The 14,940-nt window shown below is 41.5% G+C and overlaps 1 protein-coding gene across 3 annotated transcripts in view; it reads left to right on the top strand.

Moving 5' to 3' along the window:
- The window catches only part of TOLLIP (toll interacting protein), a 39,146-nt gene that overhangs the window by 19,840 nt on the left and 4,366 nt on the right, over positions 1 to 14,940 (top strand). For 2 of the 3 annotated variants that reach the window (XM_077321453.1, XM_077321451.1), the window contains exon 6: positions 8,171 to 8,191. The exons of the other annotated variant lie outside the window; for it this stretch is intronic. In XM_077321453.1, coding sequence (XP_077177568.1) covers positions 8,171 to 8,191 — 21 coding nt within the window. The remainder of the gene's footprint in view (positions 1 to 8,170; positions 8,192 to 14,940) is intronic. 3 annotated transcript variants of the gene reach the window in all.

Genomic DNA, 14,940 nt, shown 5'->3' with positions numbered 1-14,940 from the left:
GATGGCTCTGTCAGGGCCCGCATCTCGACAGGCAACTAATTCCACCTGGTTGGAGCCAGGCCAGAAAGTCACTGACTCTGGTCAAGACCAGGCGCACCAGTAAATTGGTGTTTGCTGACTGTAGTGCTCTCCGGGGACATATTTGGAGATCTAATCCTTTAGATATGCAGGGCCCAGACCACATAGGGCCTTAAAGGTGAGTACCAGAACCTTGAACCTGATTCTGTACCAGCAACCAGTACAGCTGTTGGAGGGCACATATGTGCCCTCCATGGGGGTCTCCATGAGAACACGTGCCACTACATTTTGTACCAGCTCTAATTCCTGGATCAGGGCCAAGCATAGCCCCACATAGAGTTACAGAAATCTAGCCTAGAGCTGACCAGTACATGGATCACTGTGGCTAGGTCTTCTGGAGGCAGATAGTGCTCTAGTTGCTTTGCCTGGGGCCTACCCCTCCATTGATAAGGAGGTATCAAGAATCATCCCCAAGTTCTTGACAGTGAGCTTCCAATGAATCTCTTCCACAAATCTCTTTCAACCATTCCATTCCAAAACTCTTCTAATACTACAGGAAAATAATCGGTTGCAAGAATAAATAGGTTAGTGAAGTTTTCTGTATGAACCTACAGTACGCAAGATTCTGATTTTTTTCAGAGTCTAAAACGTTGGTGTATTTGATTGATTGATTAAACTGATTACCTGCCACTCCCAACAAGCTGGCTTGTGGTTGGTTACAACTAGATCCAGTACATAAAATCCCAATAAAAACCCATTAAAACTCTTTTAGACAACATTACATCAACATGGTGGTAAAATAACCCCATCCTATAATGGTACGCCTGTTGGAAGGCATCATTGATGTGTTGACTGGCCGCCACCGATGTTGGTACAGAGTGGTGGTGTGTGTTTTCCGTGGGGGCCCATCTGATCTATGCCCTGCACTGGCCTCGCCCATGAACCTGGCAGAAGAGCTCCATCTTACAGGCCCTGTGGAATGCCAAAAGCTCCCACAGGGTCCACAGTTCTTTTCTCATAAATTATGTGTTATAGTAAAATTTGTATTAAATATTTTTGTTTTGTTTTTTAAATCACTGAAATGCATATTGCGTATGTCAGGGTTGCATTTTCACTTTTGAGATATGTACAATGAGCCCCTGTACATTACTGTCTTTTCCAAACATCCAGTAGCTGAGCCTCATTGTAAAATACATAAAAAATTAGAGGGACACTTGTATACTGACATCTAGTTGTTTACTTTTTAGATTTGTGTAGAAGACAATGATTTCCATTTTTTTTTGTCTGCTCACTACTAACATCACAATTTTAACTGCATTTATTAAGTTGGCAGCCTCTTTTGTGTATGGGCAGTTCTGCCTCAGTTGCAGTTGCCTGGAAGGAGCCAACACTAGTCCAACTAATCACCTGGTGGTAGAGAAGGCAACCTTCCCTATGAGTTAAGAATCATGGATTCATGGAAACCTTGAATTATAGTGATGTGCTGCACAGTATAGAAATCACTGGTCTATAACCAGGCAGCTCCTGCTCTTTTCCCACCTTGCTGCTTCATTTGTAGTATATCAGTCCAAAAGAGGGATTTTGCCCAGGTGCTTCCTAAAGGAACTGTAGTACAAGCTTTAAGTCTCAGTCTCTATAAGAGTAACTCACTCTATAAGAGTAACTCAGTTAAGGCATTGCAGTTAACATGGATTCTTGCAGCACCTTTAAAGGCTAATATTTCTGGTGGCATTAGCTTTTTAAATATCTCTGTTGGATGTGCTTACAATTCTCCAGTAGCTAGACAGTTTTTGTGTAAATGTGCATGTAAAAAATGACATTGCCATCATAGATGCCAGAAGTGTTTCACTGAAACAGCAGATGTACAGAGATACAAATCGTACACGGTGGGGTTGAGAGGTTATGAAATGTAACAGTAGTTGCTTTGAAAAGCCCAGTTATATACAAGCATAAGGAACACAGCCATTTTATTAGTGATAATAATAGGATTCTGGCAATGCACTGGTACCTTACTTCCCGTAGTATGGGAAAAAGCCTATGGGTCTGTTTTAAACTCGAAGTGAACAGAATCATATTGCCTGATAAACTCTCATTCAGCAATTTACTAGACTTTTATACTTGAAGCTTAATGTTGATTTTGCTTGTTATTTCTGTGTACAGAAATACAGCTTTGTGTGTTTTGACATCAGCAGACTTGCATCTCCTGTTTATAGTTCCATTCATCACTGCTGTTTCTATCATTTCTATTCCATTTTTATTGTTTTGTTTAGCAAAGAGCCATATTAATTCTGTCTTTAAACCAGGAATACCCAGTGTGGTTCAGGAGCTGAATCTCCCCTCCCCTTCCCCTCATACGCAGACTGTTTTTTTCCCCTTGTGGTTTCTTCTACAGATCCCCAAGCTCCAGTTTACCTACAAAATGCCATTTCTCATCTGGCCAAGTAGGAGAAACTCTTACAAGTATTAACCACTAGACTAGATGAGAATTTCCCACTAGATGAGGGGACCTGACCTGCTTTCTATGTGAAGTGGTGCTGGCTGGTCCAAAAAGGCATGAGCTGCATTCTTCCCATTGGGAATAAGAACATTATTCTAGCGGTCATGCAGTATCACAGAGGCCTCTAGAGGATGCTGCTTTTTAGACCATTTGCTCTGGTTCCTCAGCCAAACGTAAAAATGGTAACTCCTCAAAGCATATGAAATGCTGCTATTAATTTATGTCTACCTAGGTAAAAATTTACAGATAAAGAAAAAATGGGCTGCACCCTGCAATATGTCAACACAACACAGAGGAAAAAAATGCCAGGTGATGGATGATTAGTTTATTATACAAACTCCCCATGTGTTTTGCCATGGAGGCTTTATCAGGGGGAATCTATAGAAACACAACTTATATTTAATACAGGTAATAGAAAAACTCCTTAATAACAGATTATTCTAAAACTATAAAATATATTTAGAAGACAAGATGAAAATTAATTTCAAGTATAGATACATTTTGGTCCATAAAAATAAATCAATTCTACATTGAACACGAAGCAAGACAATGAAAGAATATCACATATGTAGTATAGTCCTGGAACTGTCCACTGTAATTAAATTCTTTAAAAGTGGAGAATGACACAATGTTTTGTTATACATGCAGAGGTCCAAGGTCAGAGGGACCCAAACCCATGAAGAGCGAAAGTCTACAACCTTAAAATCCTCTCTAGTTCCTTTTTAGCAGGACTTTTTGTTATAATTGTAAGATTTAAATAAAACTCCCAAAATTGGAATCACTTGGTCAATATACTTTTTTCTATATAAGTCTGTACCAAAGGTGCGCCAAATATTCTGAGAAGTATACTGCACCTATGTTCTGTTATACATGTCTTAATTTTCTAGAGGTCTACCCTATATATACCATATTGCAAGAATATCTGATGGCATATACAACGATTTCTGAATTGCATGTTGTGAAGTTACTGAGAACATAGTCTTTATTGTCAAAGGGATGATAAAACATTTCATATTTTGAGTTAGGTAACAACACTTGCCATCTAAAATGGCCTTTGGGCAAACTTGCTCTTGGAATGTTTTTTTGTCGGTTCATGGAACAAAGGTGTTTACCTGCTGCTGGCTCCAGGCACTGAGGCGTCTGAGAGCAAAGAGGCTAGAGTCCAGGGACGGAGGGCGGGAGCTGCAGGGGCAGGGCCAATCAGGGTGCAGCCGGCTGCACCCTGATTGGCCCTATTCCAACTTGGACAGCTGGACACGTCCCACCTCCTAGGCTGTTTCATAAATATATAGAGAAACAACAATGGATAAGGATTCTGCAACTTGCTTTTGTTGTTATACAATAAATCTCCCCTTTTGCAAGCTGGACTCTCATGGGTTAAACTCTGACCTGGGACTTCTGACCTTGTTCAGTTAATTGCTGCATGTATAGCAAACACTGTCATTCTCACTTTTAAAGAATTTAATTGCTGTGGATATTTCCAGCACTAGGTGAATGTTCTAGTCAATATTATACAATGATCCATCACCTGGCATTTTTTCCTTCTTGTTTTAACATCCATAAACATAGGTTCTTAGTATATAGATGTGATGATCTGCCCTTTGGCAAACTTTAGTTTCGCCATGGAAATGTATTTTGGAGTACTGTATGATAATATTGTCATCTCACAAACCAGAAACTAGTGTGCCTTGATGGTCTTCCACATGTGTTTGGAGTGCTGCTTCATTGAACAAATAAGTCTTACATCATTAGCAGCAGGTATTTAGTGTATGTTCAGAAAGAGTCAACTTAAGCCTCAAGTAATGCAGGTGATACCTGAGGAGAACACTTCATTCATTTCTAGTTCTCAGTAATAACTCCCTTGCATGGCTTAATACTACATCTTTTGTTTGTGGCAGGTTCAAGACTTTGAGTCTCCTGCTCTGTGCAGCGGCTACGACAACGTGCACCAGAACAGTTTTTACTTAGTGATAGGAGTGTATTATGAAAGGGAGGGAGTTTCCATGGACTTTGAGAAAAAGTTGCATCTACCCTCTATATTCATCTTGCAAACTGGTGAGCAGAATTTAGGTGCAAGGTTTGATAGTGTTTTGTTGATAGATAGAAAGATCTGTAAGCATAGAAGCTAAGTAGTTGGGGTTTAATCTGGGCATGAGGAATGGGAAGAGGAACTGTCTTGTGCTATGGTGCAGAAAGGCAGGAGAAGGTGTACTAAGAAACAGGAAAGCTGCATGAGATATGACGTGGTAGGTCTCAAAACGATTTAGAGCAATATCTGTGCATATGTTAGCATGTGAGGCTAGAAACCTGACTGTGAAGGTCAGATTGTCCAGACTACCAAATTGTTTGCTAGTGGGAAGCAGTCTTGTGGCAATCTTCCACAAAGGCGTTCACAGTTCCTTCAAATTGGTGAAGTGATCTCGGAAGTAGAATCAGAACCTGAAGTATGCTAAGACAGCAGATACCAAGCTGAAGATAAAGGCACTAAAGGGATGGGATTAGTATTGTGGTAGGGAAAAGGTGAGCAAAGGAAGGCTCAAGAAAAAGCAATTCATAGCACTCTGTGATGGAACAGAGAACACAAAGACACGAATAACATGTTTACAGTTATGCTGCGGCTACTCTCAAACATTGCCTCAGAAAACCAAAGAAGAAAGATTCTGTATGTCAGACACCAATATCTGCCCGTATTTTGTTTATTTTGTTTGTACCATGCTTTTCCAAAGGGGCTTACATTGTTCTTTTCTCCTCCATTTTATCCTCACTACACCCCTGTAGGCTAGGTTAGACTGCGACTATGTGATTGACCACTCAGCAAGCTCCCATGCAGAGTGAGGAATCGATTCTGGTCTCCCAGACTCTACTCCAGCACTGCCACCACTACACCACACTGGCTCTCACACTTGCAAGGCAGGCAGTGGTGGATAAAGGGCAGACATGGAGCCTACTCAGTCTAATTAAACACATGAGTCTCAGAGATTCCTAGTGATTTAGTCATATAATTCCTATTGGTAGGAGCTTGAAAAAGCACAGTCTTTGTCAGTCTCCTAAAATTTTCCAATACATCTGCATTAAAGAGACTGATCACTAGGTGTCATCATGATCTTGCAGTTCTAGCCTGTAAATATGGGCTAGATGATTCTGATTGAAATGAGTTCCAGGTTTTTAAAAAATAGAAATTAAGTATTAGATGTGAATTTGAGTAGTTTTTAGATAACTGCTTCAATGATAAAGGTAAATATAAAGGTATCCCCTGTGCAAGCACCGGTCATGTCTGACCCTTGGGGTGATGCCCTCTAGCGTTTTCATGGCAGACTCAATACGGGGTGGTTTGTCAGTGCCTTCCCCAGTTGTTACCGTTTACCCCCCAGCAAACTGGGTACTCATTTTACCAACCTCGGAAGGATGGAAGGCTGAGTCAACCTTGAGCCGGCTGCTGGGATTGAACTCACAGTCTCATGGGCAGAGCTTTCAGACTGCATGTCTGCTGCCTTACCACTCTACGCGACAAGAGGCTCTTAATGATATTTTCCCTTAAACAATTTTGAAGTGTTTATGGTCTCTTCTTCAGCGTCCTTGGGATTTGACAAATATATGCCCTTAAGGTATATCATAGAATCATAGAGTTGGAAGAGGCCATACAGGCTATCTAGTCCAACCCACTGCTCAACGCAGGATCATCCCAAAGCATCCTAAAGCATCCAAGAAAAGTGTGTATCCAACCTTTGCTTGAAGACTGCCAGTGAAGGGGAGCTCACCACCTCCTTAGGCAGCCTATTCCACTGCTGAATTACTCTGACTGTGAAATTTTTTTTCCTGATATCTAGCCCATATCATTGTAGTAGTTTAAACCCATTACTACATGTCCTTTCCTCTGCAACCAACGGAAACAGCATCCTGCCCTCCTCCAAGTGACAACCTTTCAAATACTTAAACAGGGCTATCATATCCCCTCTCAACCTCCTTTTCTCCAGGCTGAACATTCCCAAGTCCCTCAACCTATCCTCATAGGGCTTGGTCCCTTGGCCCCAGATCATCTTCGTCGCTCTCCTCCGTACCCTTTCAATTTTATCTACGTTCTCGAAGTGAGGCTTCCAGAACTGCACACAGTACTCCAGGTGTGGTCTGACCAGTGCCGTATACAATGGGACTATGGCATCTTGTGATTTTGATGTGATGCCCCTGTTGATACAGCCCAAAATGGCATTCACCTTTTTTACCGCTGCATCACACTGCCTGCTCATGTTTAGTTTACAATCCACAAGTACCCCAAGGTCTCGTTCACACACAGTGTTACCTAGAAGTGTATCCCCCATCCAGTAGGCATGCTTTTCATTTTTCTGACCCAGATGCAGAACTTTACACTTATCTTTATTAAATTGCATCTTGTTCTCATTTGCCCATTTTTCCATTGTGTTCAGATCTCGTTGAACTCTGTCTCTATCTTCCGGAGTATTTGCCGTATATCATCATAACCTTGCTTCTTTAACATGAAGAATATAAATAATAGTTCTCCGTTACTGAAGATTTTTTGCTAAGCAATATTCTCAGGAAGGCTGTAGAAGAGTTTTTCCTTGCTCGGCTATTGGCTGAAGACAAGCAAGATTAAGAAAGGACAAATAGGAGCAAGAATTAACAAATGGAGGCTAGGGATTGGAGATAAGTGTGTAGAATGAAGGTAAATGGACATCTGGATCTGAGAAAGTTTATCCATAAGTTTCCCTGTGCACCAGCTACAGTCACCATGCTGTTACTTGCTTGCTGCTCCCCCATTAGGGTGGCCAGCCTGGTATTGACCAGAGCCCAGGCCTTTACCATCATAACTCCCACTCTGTGGAAAGCACTCCTTGAAGGCATGAGAAGAGCTCCCTTGTTGGAGATTTTTAGGAAGCACTGCAAGTTTTGTTTGTCAGGGGATTTATGGGATATGAACAACAGCCATATTTTGAACTGCAATATTTTAATTATCACTTGTAAGCTGCCTTGAGTCAATGGGAAATGAGTATAAGTCAGGCTTTCTCAACCAGGGTTTTGAGAAATTCTCGGGTTTCTTGAAGGCCCTGGAAGGGTCTCCCAAATGGGTGGTTAATTATTTTTTTTATTAATTTTTAAAATTTGTAGGGTGAAATGACCATATATGGTCATGTTGACTAGCCCCCCCTCCCAAAATGGCCAATGATGGGCCTAGAGTGGGTGGGGACTGGAGGGGCCCCAGGTGAGCATGTACACAGCTATACTTCCTAACCATATTTTGTATGATCATGTCACTTCTGGGGTTTCTTGAAACTTGGAGACTATTTCAGGGGTTTCTCAACGGTAAAAAAAACTGAGAAAGCCTGGTATAAGTATTTTAATAACTGAAGGCCCGAAGCAAGGTTAGAAGTAATTGTTTAGCAGTATGCAGTGATCACTATCAGAAGAATCTTTGAACAGGATGGTACGAAATAATTGTAGGCCACTGAGATATGAGTGACAATATTCTTAGTATTGCATGTAGCTTCTTAAAATATTGCACAGTATCATGCAATCTGAGCTCTGAAGTATAATACCATCAGAATTTTGTTCAACTTTATTTCTTGAGACTACTTCCTGGCAAAAAGTAGGATAATGTTTTCCATGTCTTGTTCCTTTCCCCATACTTGCATTTGTCCTCAGGGCTTGAGTACTTTGCTCTGGGTAAGTCGTCTTAACTCTTTTGCATTCCATCCAATTGGGAAAAGAATTCTGCATGCAAAATCATGCAAAATGTTTTTTTAATTGTATGCAGTGTGTTGCATTTCAGGACATTACAGGTGGATGTCACAATACACAAGATTTCACATTATGTATTTTTAACATACGGCATTTGAGAAGTGAATAAAGTTGTGCTGGATAACATAGGGCATTTAATTCTAAAGTATCTGACAGCAACAAACAATAGGTAATCTGAAGGATGAACTTAAAATATTTGCAGTCTTCTCTCTCTCTCTCTCTCTCTCTCTCTCTCTCTCTCTCTCTCTCTCTCCCCCTCCCTCCCTCCCTCCCTCCCTCCCTGGTTGTGTTGTCACAATAATATAGCTAGTTGTCATAAGGGGCAGTGTTTGATTTCCTTAGTGCTCATGTACATTCAATTAGAGAGAGTTGTTTCTGAATACTTATATGATTAAAATGTTTGCTACATTGCCATAAGGCATTATTGCTGGTATCTTCTGTATACATAAAATCGTGATTGTACCCCCTGACAAAATGCCGATGGTTCCAAAGCCTCCTATTGGTTGACTCCCCCTCCCCCGGGCCAATTGCTGCTCTTGCTCAGGATTCCACACACCCCCTTCCCTTCAGGCCTGCTGTGAAGGGAGCGTCTAACAGCCCCTGATCAAGGCAAGTGATGCATTTCTGCGAACAACGCAGGGAAGTCTGTGGGCATGGTTGTGCATTCCTTTTGAGGGGGGAAAGTTTTCTCCTTACAGGGAGGCTGCAGAAAAGCCCCTTCTCACTTACTATACTGATGTGGCTGGCCTCGTTGCTGGAGACAAGCCATGTGTGTCTCTTTTCCATTCTCTGAACGTTTGAGGTCTACCGCGCAGGGTTGTTGTACAGATGAAACTGGATGCTGTTGCAGGGCTTCTTATGCCTCCTGTTTCATCTGCACAAAAACCCTGTGCAGTAGGCCCCAAGTGTTTCATCTCCACAACAACATATGTGGGAGGCCTCAAATGTTTATTTTGCATAACAGCCCTGTCCACCCTCCATTTCTGCCTGGAGAGCTGATCTTTATAGTTGTGAGATGAGCTGCAATTCCAGGAGATCTTCAGGCCCCACCTGGAGGTTGCCTACCCCTGAGTTGGAAATATTTCTGGAGGTTTGGAGGTGGGGCCTCAAAATGGTCCAATGCCTCAGAGTCCATCCTCCAAAGCAGCAATTTTTTTTCTGCAGAGATGATCTTTGTAGAGATGAACAGTGATAGTAGAGACAGTGGTAGAGACGTTCCTTACCAGCAACAGTTTGTATCTCTTGACGCAAAAAGACAGACCAACTGAATAGTAGAGATGATGGTAGAGGCTTGCAGGCTGAGATTGGAGTGAAGTGGCCCAGTTGTGCCCCCCCTAGGCTGTGGGTTCTTGCTGGCCTTACCACCAACAGTTGTAATTTTTGGCACAGACAGACCAGTTGAGGAGGTCAGTTTAAGCTTTTGTGAATCAGAGCCCACATTATCAGATGCAGGAAGTTTGTTATCATTTGGCACTGATACACTGGCATGGCAAGAAAGTTAAGAGCAGTGGGGTCACAGAGCACTGACACTCAAGAGCGTTCAATTTGTGTATCCCTCAGTTGTCTCTGTATGTATATACATCTGAGACACGTATATATATATAGATAGTATATATCTGCTTACACATAAACACATGGTAGCATATACTTTTTTGTGATCTAGGGCCTATTGTGTGCATCTGATGAATACTGCCAAGGTTTTGCTTCTTGTGTCTGCTGCCCCTCTGGAATTTATGTTAATGGATTCACAGTGCAAGTAATGCTTGCAGGGAGTTATGGTCAACATTTCTTTCACGATCATCCACTGAATGGGTTGCTCGTGAACAAACATTTTTATATATTCTCCTTTTCACAGATGTTGTGTACTCATAATTAATCTGAAAATCCTTTCCCAGGTTCTCTTGAATATAACCCCAAAATACCAGCAAACTGAGAGCCAGTTTGGTGTAGTGGTTAGGAGTGCGGACTTCTAATCTGGCATACCGGGTTTGATTCTGCTCTCACCCACATGCAGCCAGCTGGGTGACCTTGGGCTCGCCACAGCTCTGATAAAACTGTTCTGACCTGGCAGTAATATCAGGGCTCTCTCAGCCTCACCCACCTCACAGGGTGTCTGTTGTGGGGAGAGGAAAGGCAAGGCAACTGTAAGCTGCTTTGAGCCTCCTTCGGGTAGAGAAAAGCGACATATAAGAACCAACTCTTTTTCTTCCTCTTCCTCTTCTTCTTCAGCAACATTACCTGTTCCACAAGTTTGTGGTATCTCTCATGGGTTTTAATCCCCATTAGATTACATGACCTCCCTATATTTCTTCCCTCAGTAATGTATGTTTGTGTTTCAGGAAGTCTTTTCATGAGCAAGCATGGTTTTGATGCAGGGTTGTAGAGCAGTGTGTACAGTCCTGACCTCGCATTCCTCCCATGATGAAATGTTGGTATGGCCTTTGTCCTGATAACTAGATTACCTCAGGGATTCTGTGGTGGAGAGTGTAGAGACTGTGCTATAAAACAGAGCATTCTTTTTTTAAAAAATAGAGGAAGTTAGGAATGACAACTATTTATTATGTTCTTCAGTGATGTTTTTTAAAAATTCTATGTCTATATTTTGCTTGCCTGTTGACTTTCATTCCATTTGCTTACATTTTTTTTTTTTGGAGGGGGGATGTCTGATCTTTCAAGATTGGGCTCCTTTGATGAATGTTGTAGACATGGCTTTTTCAGGTGATTTACAGAAGGTTACCATTCTGAAGGTTACCTATATGCCATCAAATTTGGAAAACTCAACAATGGCCACAGGATTGGAAAAGGTCAATTTACATTCCAATCCCAAAGAAGGGCAGTGCCAAAGAATGTTCAAACTACCACACCATTGCACTCATTTCTCATGCTAGCAAAGTTATGCTCAAAATCCTACAAGCTAGGCTCCAGCAATATGTGGACCGAGAACTTCCAGAAGTACAGGCAGGATTTCGAAGAGGCAGAGGACCTAGAGATCAAATAGCCAACATACTCTGGATCATGGAGAAAGCTAGGGAGTTCCGGAAGAACATCTACTTCTGCTTCATTGTGGAGCACAACAAATTGTGGCAAGTTCTTAAAGAGATGGGAATACCAGAGCATCTTATTTGTCTCTTGAGAAACTTATATGCAGGTCAAGAAGCAACAGTGAGAACTGAACATGGAATCACTGATTGGTTCAAAATTGAGAAAGGAGCTTGGCAAGGCTGTATACTGTCACCGTGCCTATTTAACTTGTATGCGGAGCACATCATGAGAAAGGCGGGATTAGAGGAGTCACAAATTGGGATCAAGATTGCAGGGAGAAATATCAACAACCTCAGATATGCAGATGATACCACTCTAATGGCAGAAAGTGAAGAGGAACTAAAGAGCCTGTTGATGCAGGTGAAGGAGGAGAGTGCAAAAGTTAGCTTGAAACTCAACATCAAGAAAACAAAGATCATGGCATCCAGCCCTCTCAATTCCTGGCAAAAAGATGGGGAAGAAATGGAGGTAGTGACAGATTTTATTTTCCTGGGCTCCAAGATCACTGCAGATGGGGACTGCAACAAAGAAATTAAAAGACGCTTGCTCCTGGGGAGGAAAGCTATGGCAAATCTAGACAACATCCTAAAAAGCAGAGATATCACCCTGCCAACAAAAGTGCGTTTAGTCAAGGCTATGGTATTCCCAGTTGCAATGTATGGCTGCGAAAGTTGGACCATAAGGAAGGCCGAGCATCAAAGAATAGAGGCTTTTGAACTCTGGTGCTGGAGAAGACTCTTACGAGTCCCTTGGACTGCAAGGCGAACAAACCGGTCAGTCCTAGAGGAGATGAGCCCTGACTGCTCCTTAGAAGGCCAGATCCTGAAGATGAAACTCAAATACTTTGGCCACCTCATGAGAAGGAAGGACTCCCTGGAGAAAAGCCTAATGCTGGGAGCTATTGAGGGCAAAAGAAGAAGGGGACAACAGAGAATGAGGTGGCTGGATGGAGTCACTGAAGCAGTAGGTGCAAACTTAAATGGACTCTGGGGAATGGTGGAGGACAGGAAGGCCCGGAGGATCATTGTTCATGGGGTTGCGATGGGTCGGACATGGCTTCACACCTAACAACAACAACCTATATGAAAATGCTATTAGGCATTTGACCATTTAAAAGAAAGATAGTTGAAGTGCATACAACGGATGAGTATGTTAATTGAAATCTGCAAGGATATAGATTCCAGCTTGCTGATCTGCCTCTTTTTCTCCCTCCTTTTATGAATGCAGTTTCCTCACGGTCACTCCTAGTGTTCGATTGCTTAATTTCTAGTCTGCCTTTTTCAGTGTAATTTGGGACTGGTGGATTGTCCCTGCAGTCAGTTCAGTAAAGTCCAGTAACTTGTTTCCTCTGAGCTCGCTGTGGGAGCAATCCATAATCTCTACTCCCGTATTATGAAGTTTTATAAACAGTCCCAGCCACAAGGCCATAAAATAGATAAAAATTACAAGTACATATTTAGCTTTAAACGTTACAAAAATATTTAGACTTTTGCTGGCTTGGAGAAGGCAATATATACTTTATGAATCCATCCAAATACATATAATTAAAAAAGTAATTCCCAGCATTAAAGCTGATTAGCTACTTTTTGCTGGACTTCTGTGTTGATGTTGTGTCTCAGTCACTCCTACGCTGAATCTGCTATCCTGCACTATTAGAATCTGAGTATTGTGACATCCTCACTGTTAAATGCAGAATAAAATGTTCAGTCAAGTGTCTTACAGAAATACCTTTTATGGTCTCCTACTAGAATGTTCCTAGTATCTAGGTTGAAGGTAGTTGAAGAGATTGTAAATAAAACTCAAGACCTTTGCCTGGGGAATTCACAAGAAACAATTTTAAGTGAGCAGTAGATATGGTAATTAAAGTTGGGTTTTCTCCTCCTGTTGGTGGCATTTACAAATATTTTGTCTATAGTACATATTTTGTCTATAGAAGAAATACCTGTGTTTGTGTAGATTTTTTTTCTTCATAAGACTGCGAAGGTACTTGACTGCATTAGAACATTTTTTAAAAAAATGAGTAATGCTTTCTGCAAAATTTGGAATGAATTTATTTTTCATACTGTGTTTGCATTGCTTGTTGACAAACAACCAGTATGCACTATCAAGATGCCATGGCACTTTACATGCACATTTCATTTTAAATGTCATTGTTTACCCTTGAATGCTTTTGACTGCAGCAATATTGGTGCCCTTGAGACAAAATCTGTTTTATAAAACTTGCAATCAGTCCTCCTGTAAGCCTGAAATAAAAGGGCAGAAACAGTATTGGTGTAATGCTTCTTAACTCAGTTGAGCTATCTGGTAAATAACTGAAGAGTTTCCTTTTGCTCTGCAAAAAATAGACTTCTATGTAACATGCCTCTAATGTTGATATTCAGGTTATTAGTTGAGCTGTTGCTTCCACGGAATGAGAAATAGAACAGTTGAGATCATACCTCTTCATTGGCCTAACACATCAGTAAAATACTGGAAACAAGCTAATGAGTGACAGTTGTTCAAGTAAAAATAAGTGTGATTGTAAGTGCCATGTTGGTGTAGTGGTTAAGAGCATGGACTTCTAATCTGGCAAGCTGGGCTTGATGCCCCACTCCCCCACATGCAGCCAGCTGGGTAAGCTTGGGCTTGCCACAGCACTGATAAAGCTGTTCTGACTGAACAGTATTACCACAGGGCTGTCTCCGCCTCACCTCCCTCACAGGGTGTCTGATGTGAGGTCAGGAAAGGGAAGGCAATTGTAAGCCACTTTGAGACCTGGTAGAGAAAAGCAGCATATAAAAACCGACTCTTCTCCTATGTTAACTGTAAACTCTCACTGCAGACATTTTCTAAGAGAAATTTACTTGTCTCTTAAGACTATGAGTACTATAACCTTTTAAACAAAAAAGTAGAACATGCAATTAAGCATCGTTACATGCTCAACTGCAGTATATTCCATTATAGTCTGCCTTGATATATTTGGATAAGTGAGCCTTCATCCCTTCTAACTATAGCCTGAAATCAGCATTTACCATTACACAGAAGTAAAACTGAAGTGCACATGACTCTTTACATGTGCATAGACTGTCTTCCCTGATGTGTTTAAATTGCCTTCATAAAGCTAGATCATGATCCTGTTGTTCATTTGATGAGCTTACCTGAGAGAGTGTATGGCTGCAGTCTAGCTAAGAACATTCAACTCCATAGAGACTTTGTACCCCTCTGGCTGAGGTCACCAACAAGCCAGTGAACGGGCTTTGTTGCTGCCTCAATTGCCATTTACACCGTAAGTATAGAATATTGCTCTTGGGTGCTTGATGTATTCACAGCTATTTATTATAACCATCATCTTTGTGTGATTTTAGACTAGCCTTTCTTAACTGTTTTACTCTCGAGAAACTGCTGAAACATTCTTCTGGCTTCAAGAAACCCTAAAAGTGGTGTGATCATACAAAATATGGTTGGAAAGCATAGCTGTGTACAAGCCCTCCTGGGGTTCCTCCTTGTCCCACCCCCTCCAGGCCCATCATTAGCCATTTTTGGGGGGTTGACAAGACCATATATGGTCATATCACCTAATAAATGTTTCACAAGTTTTAAAAAAATATATTAAAATTAATTAACTCCCATCCATTCAGGAAACCCTTCCAGGG

The sequence above is a fragment of the Paroedura picta genome, chromosome 2, assembly GCF_049243985.1.
Source record: "Paroedura picta isolate Pp20150507F chromosome 2, Ppicta_v3.0, whole genome shotgun sequence".
In the NCBI taxonomy this organism is placed as follows: Eukaryota; Metazoa; Chordata; class Lepidosauria; order Squamata; family Gekkonidae; genus Paroedura; species Paroedura picta.
This window is presented reverse-complemented; position numbering and strand designations above follow the sequence as displayed.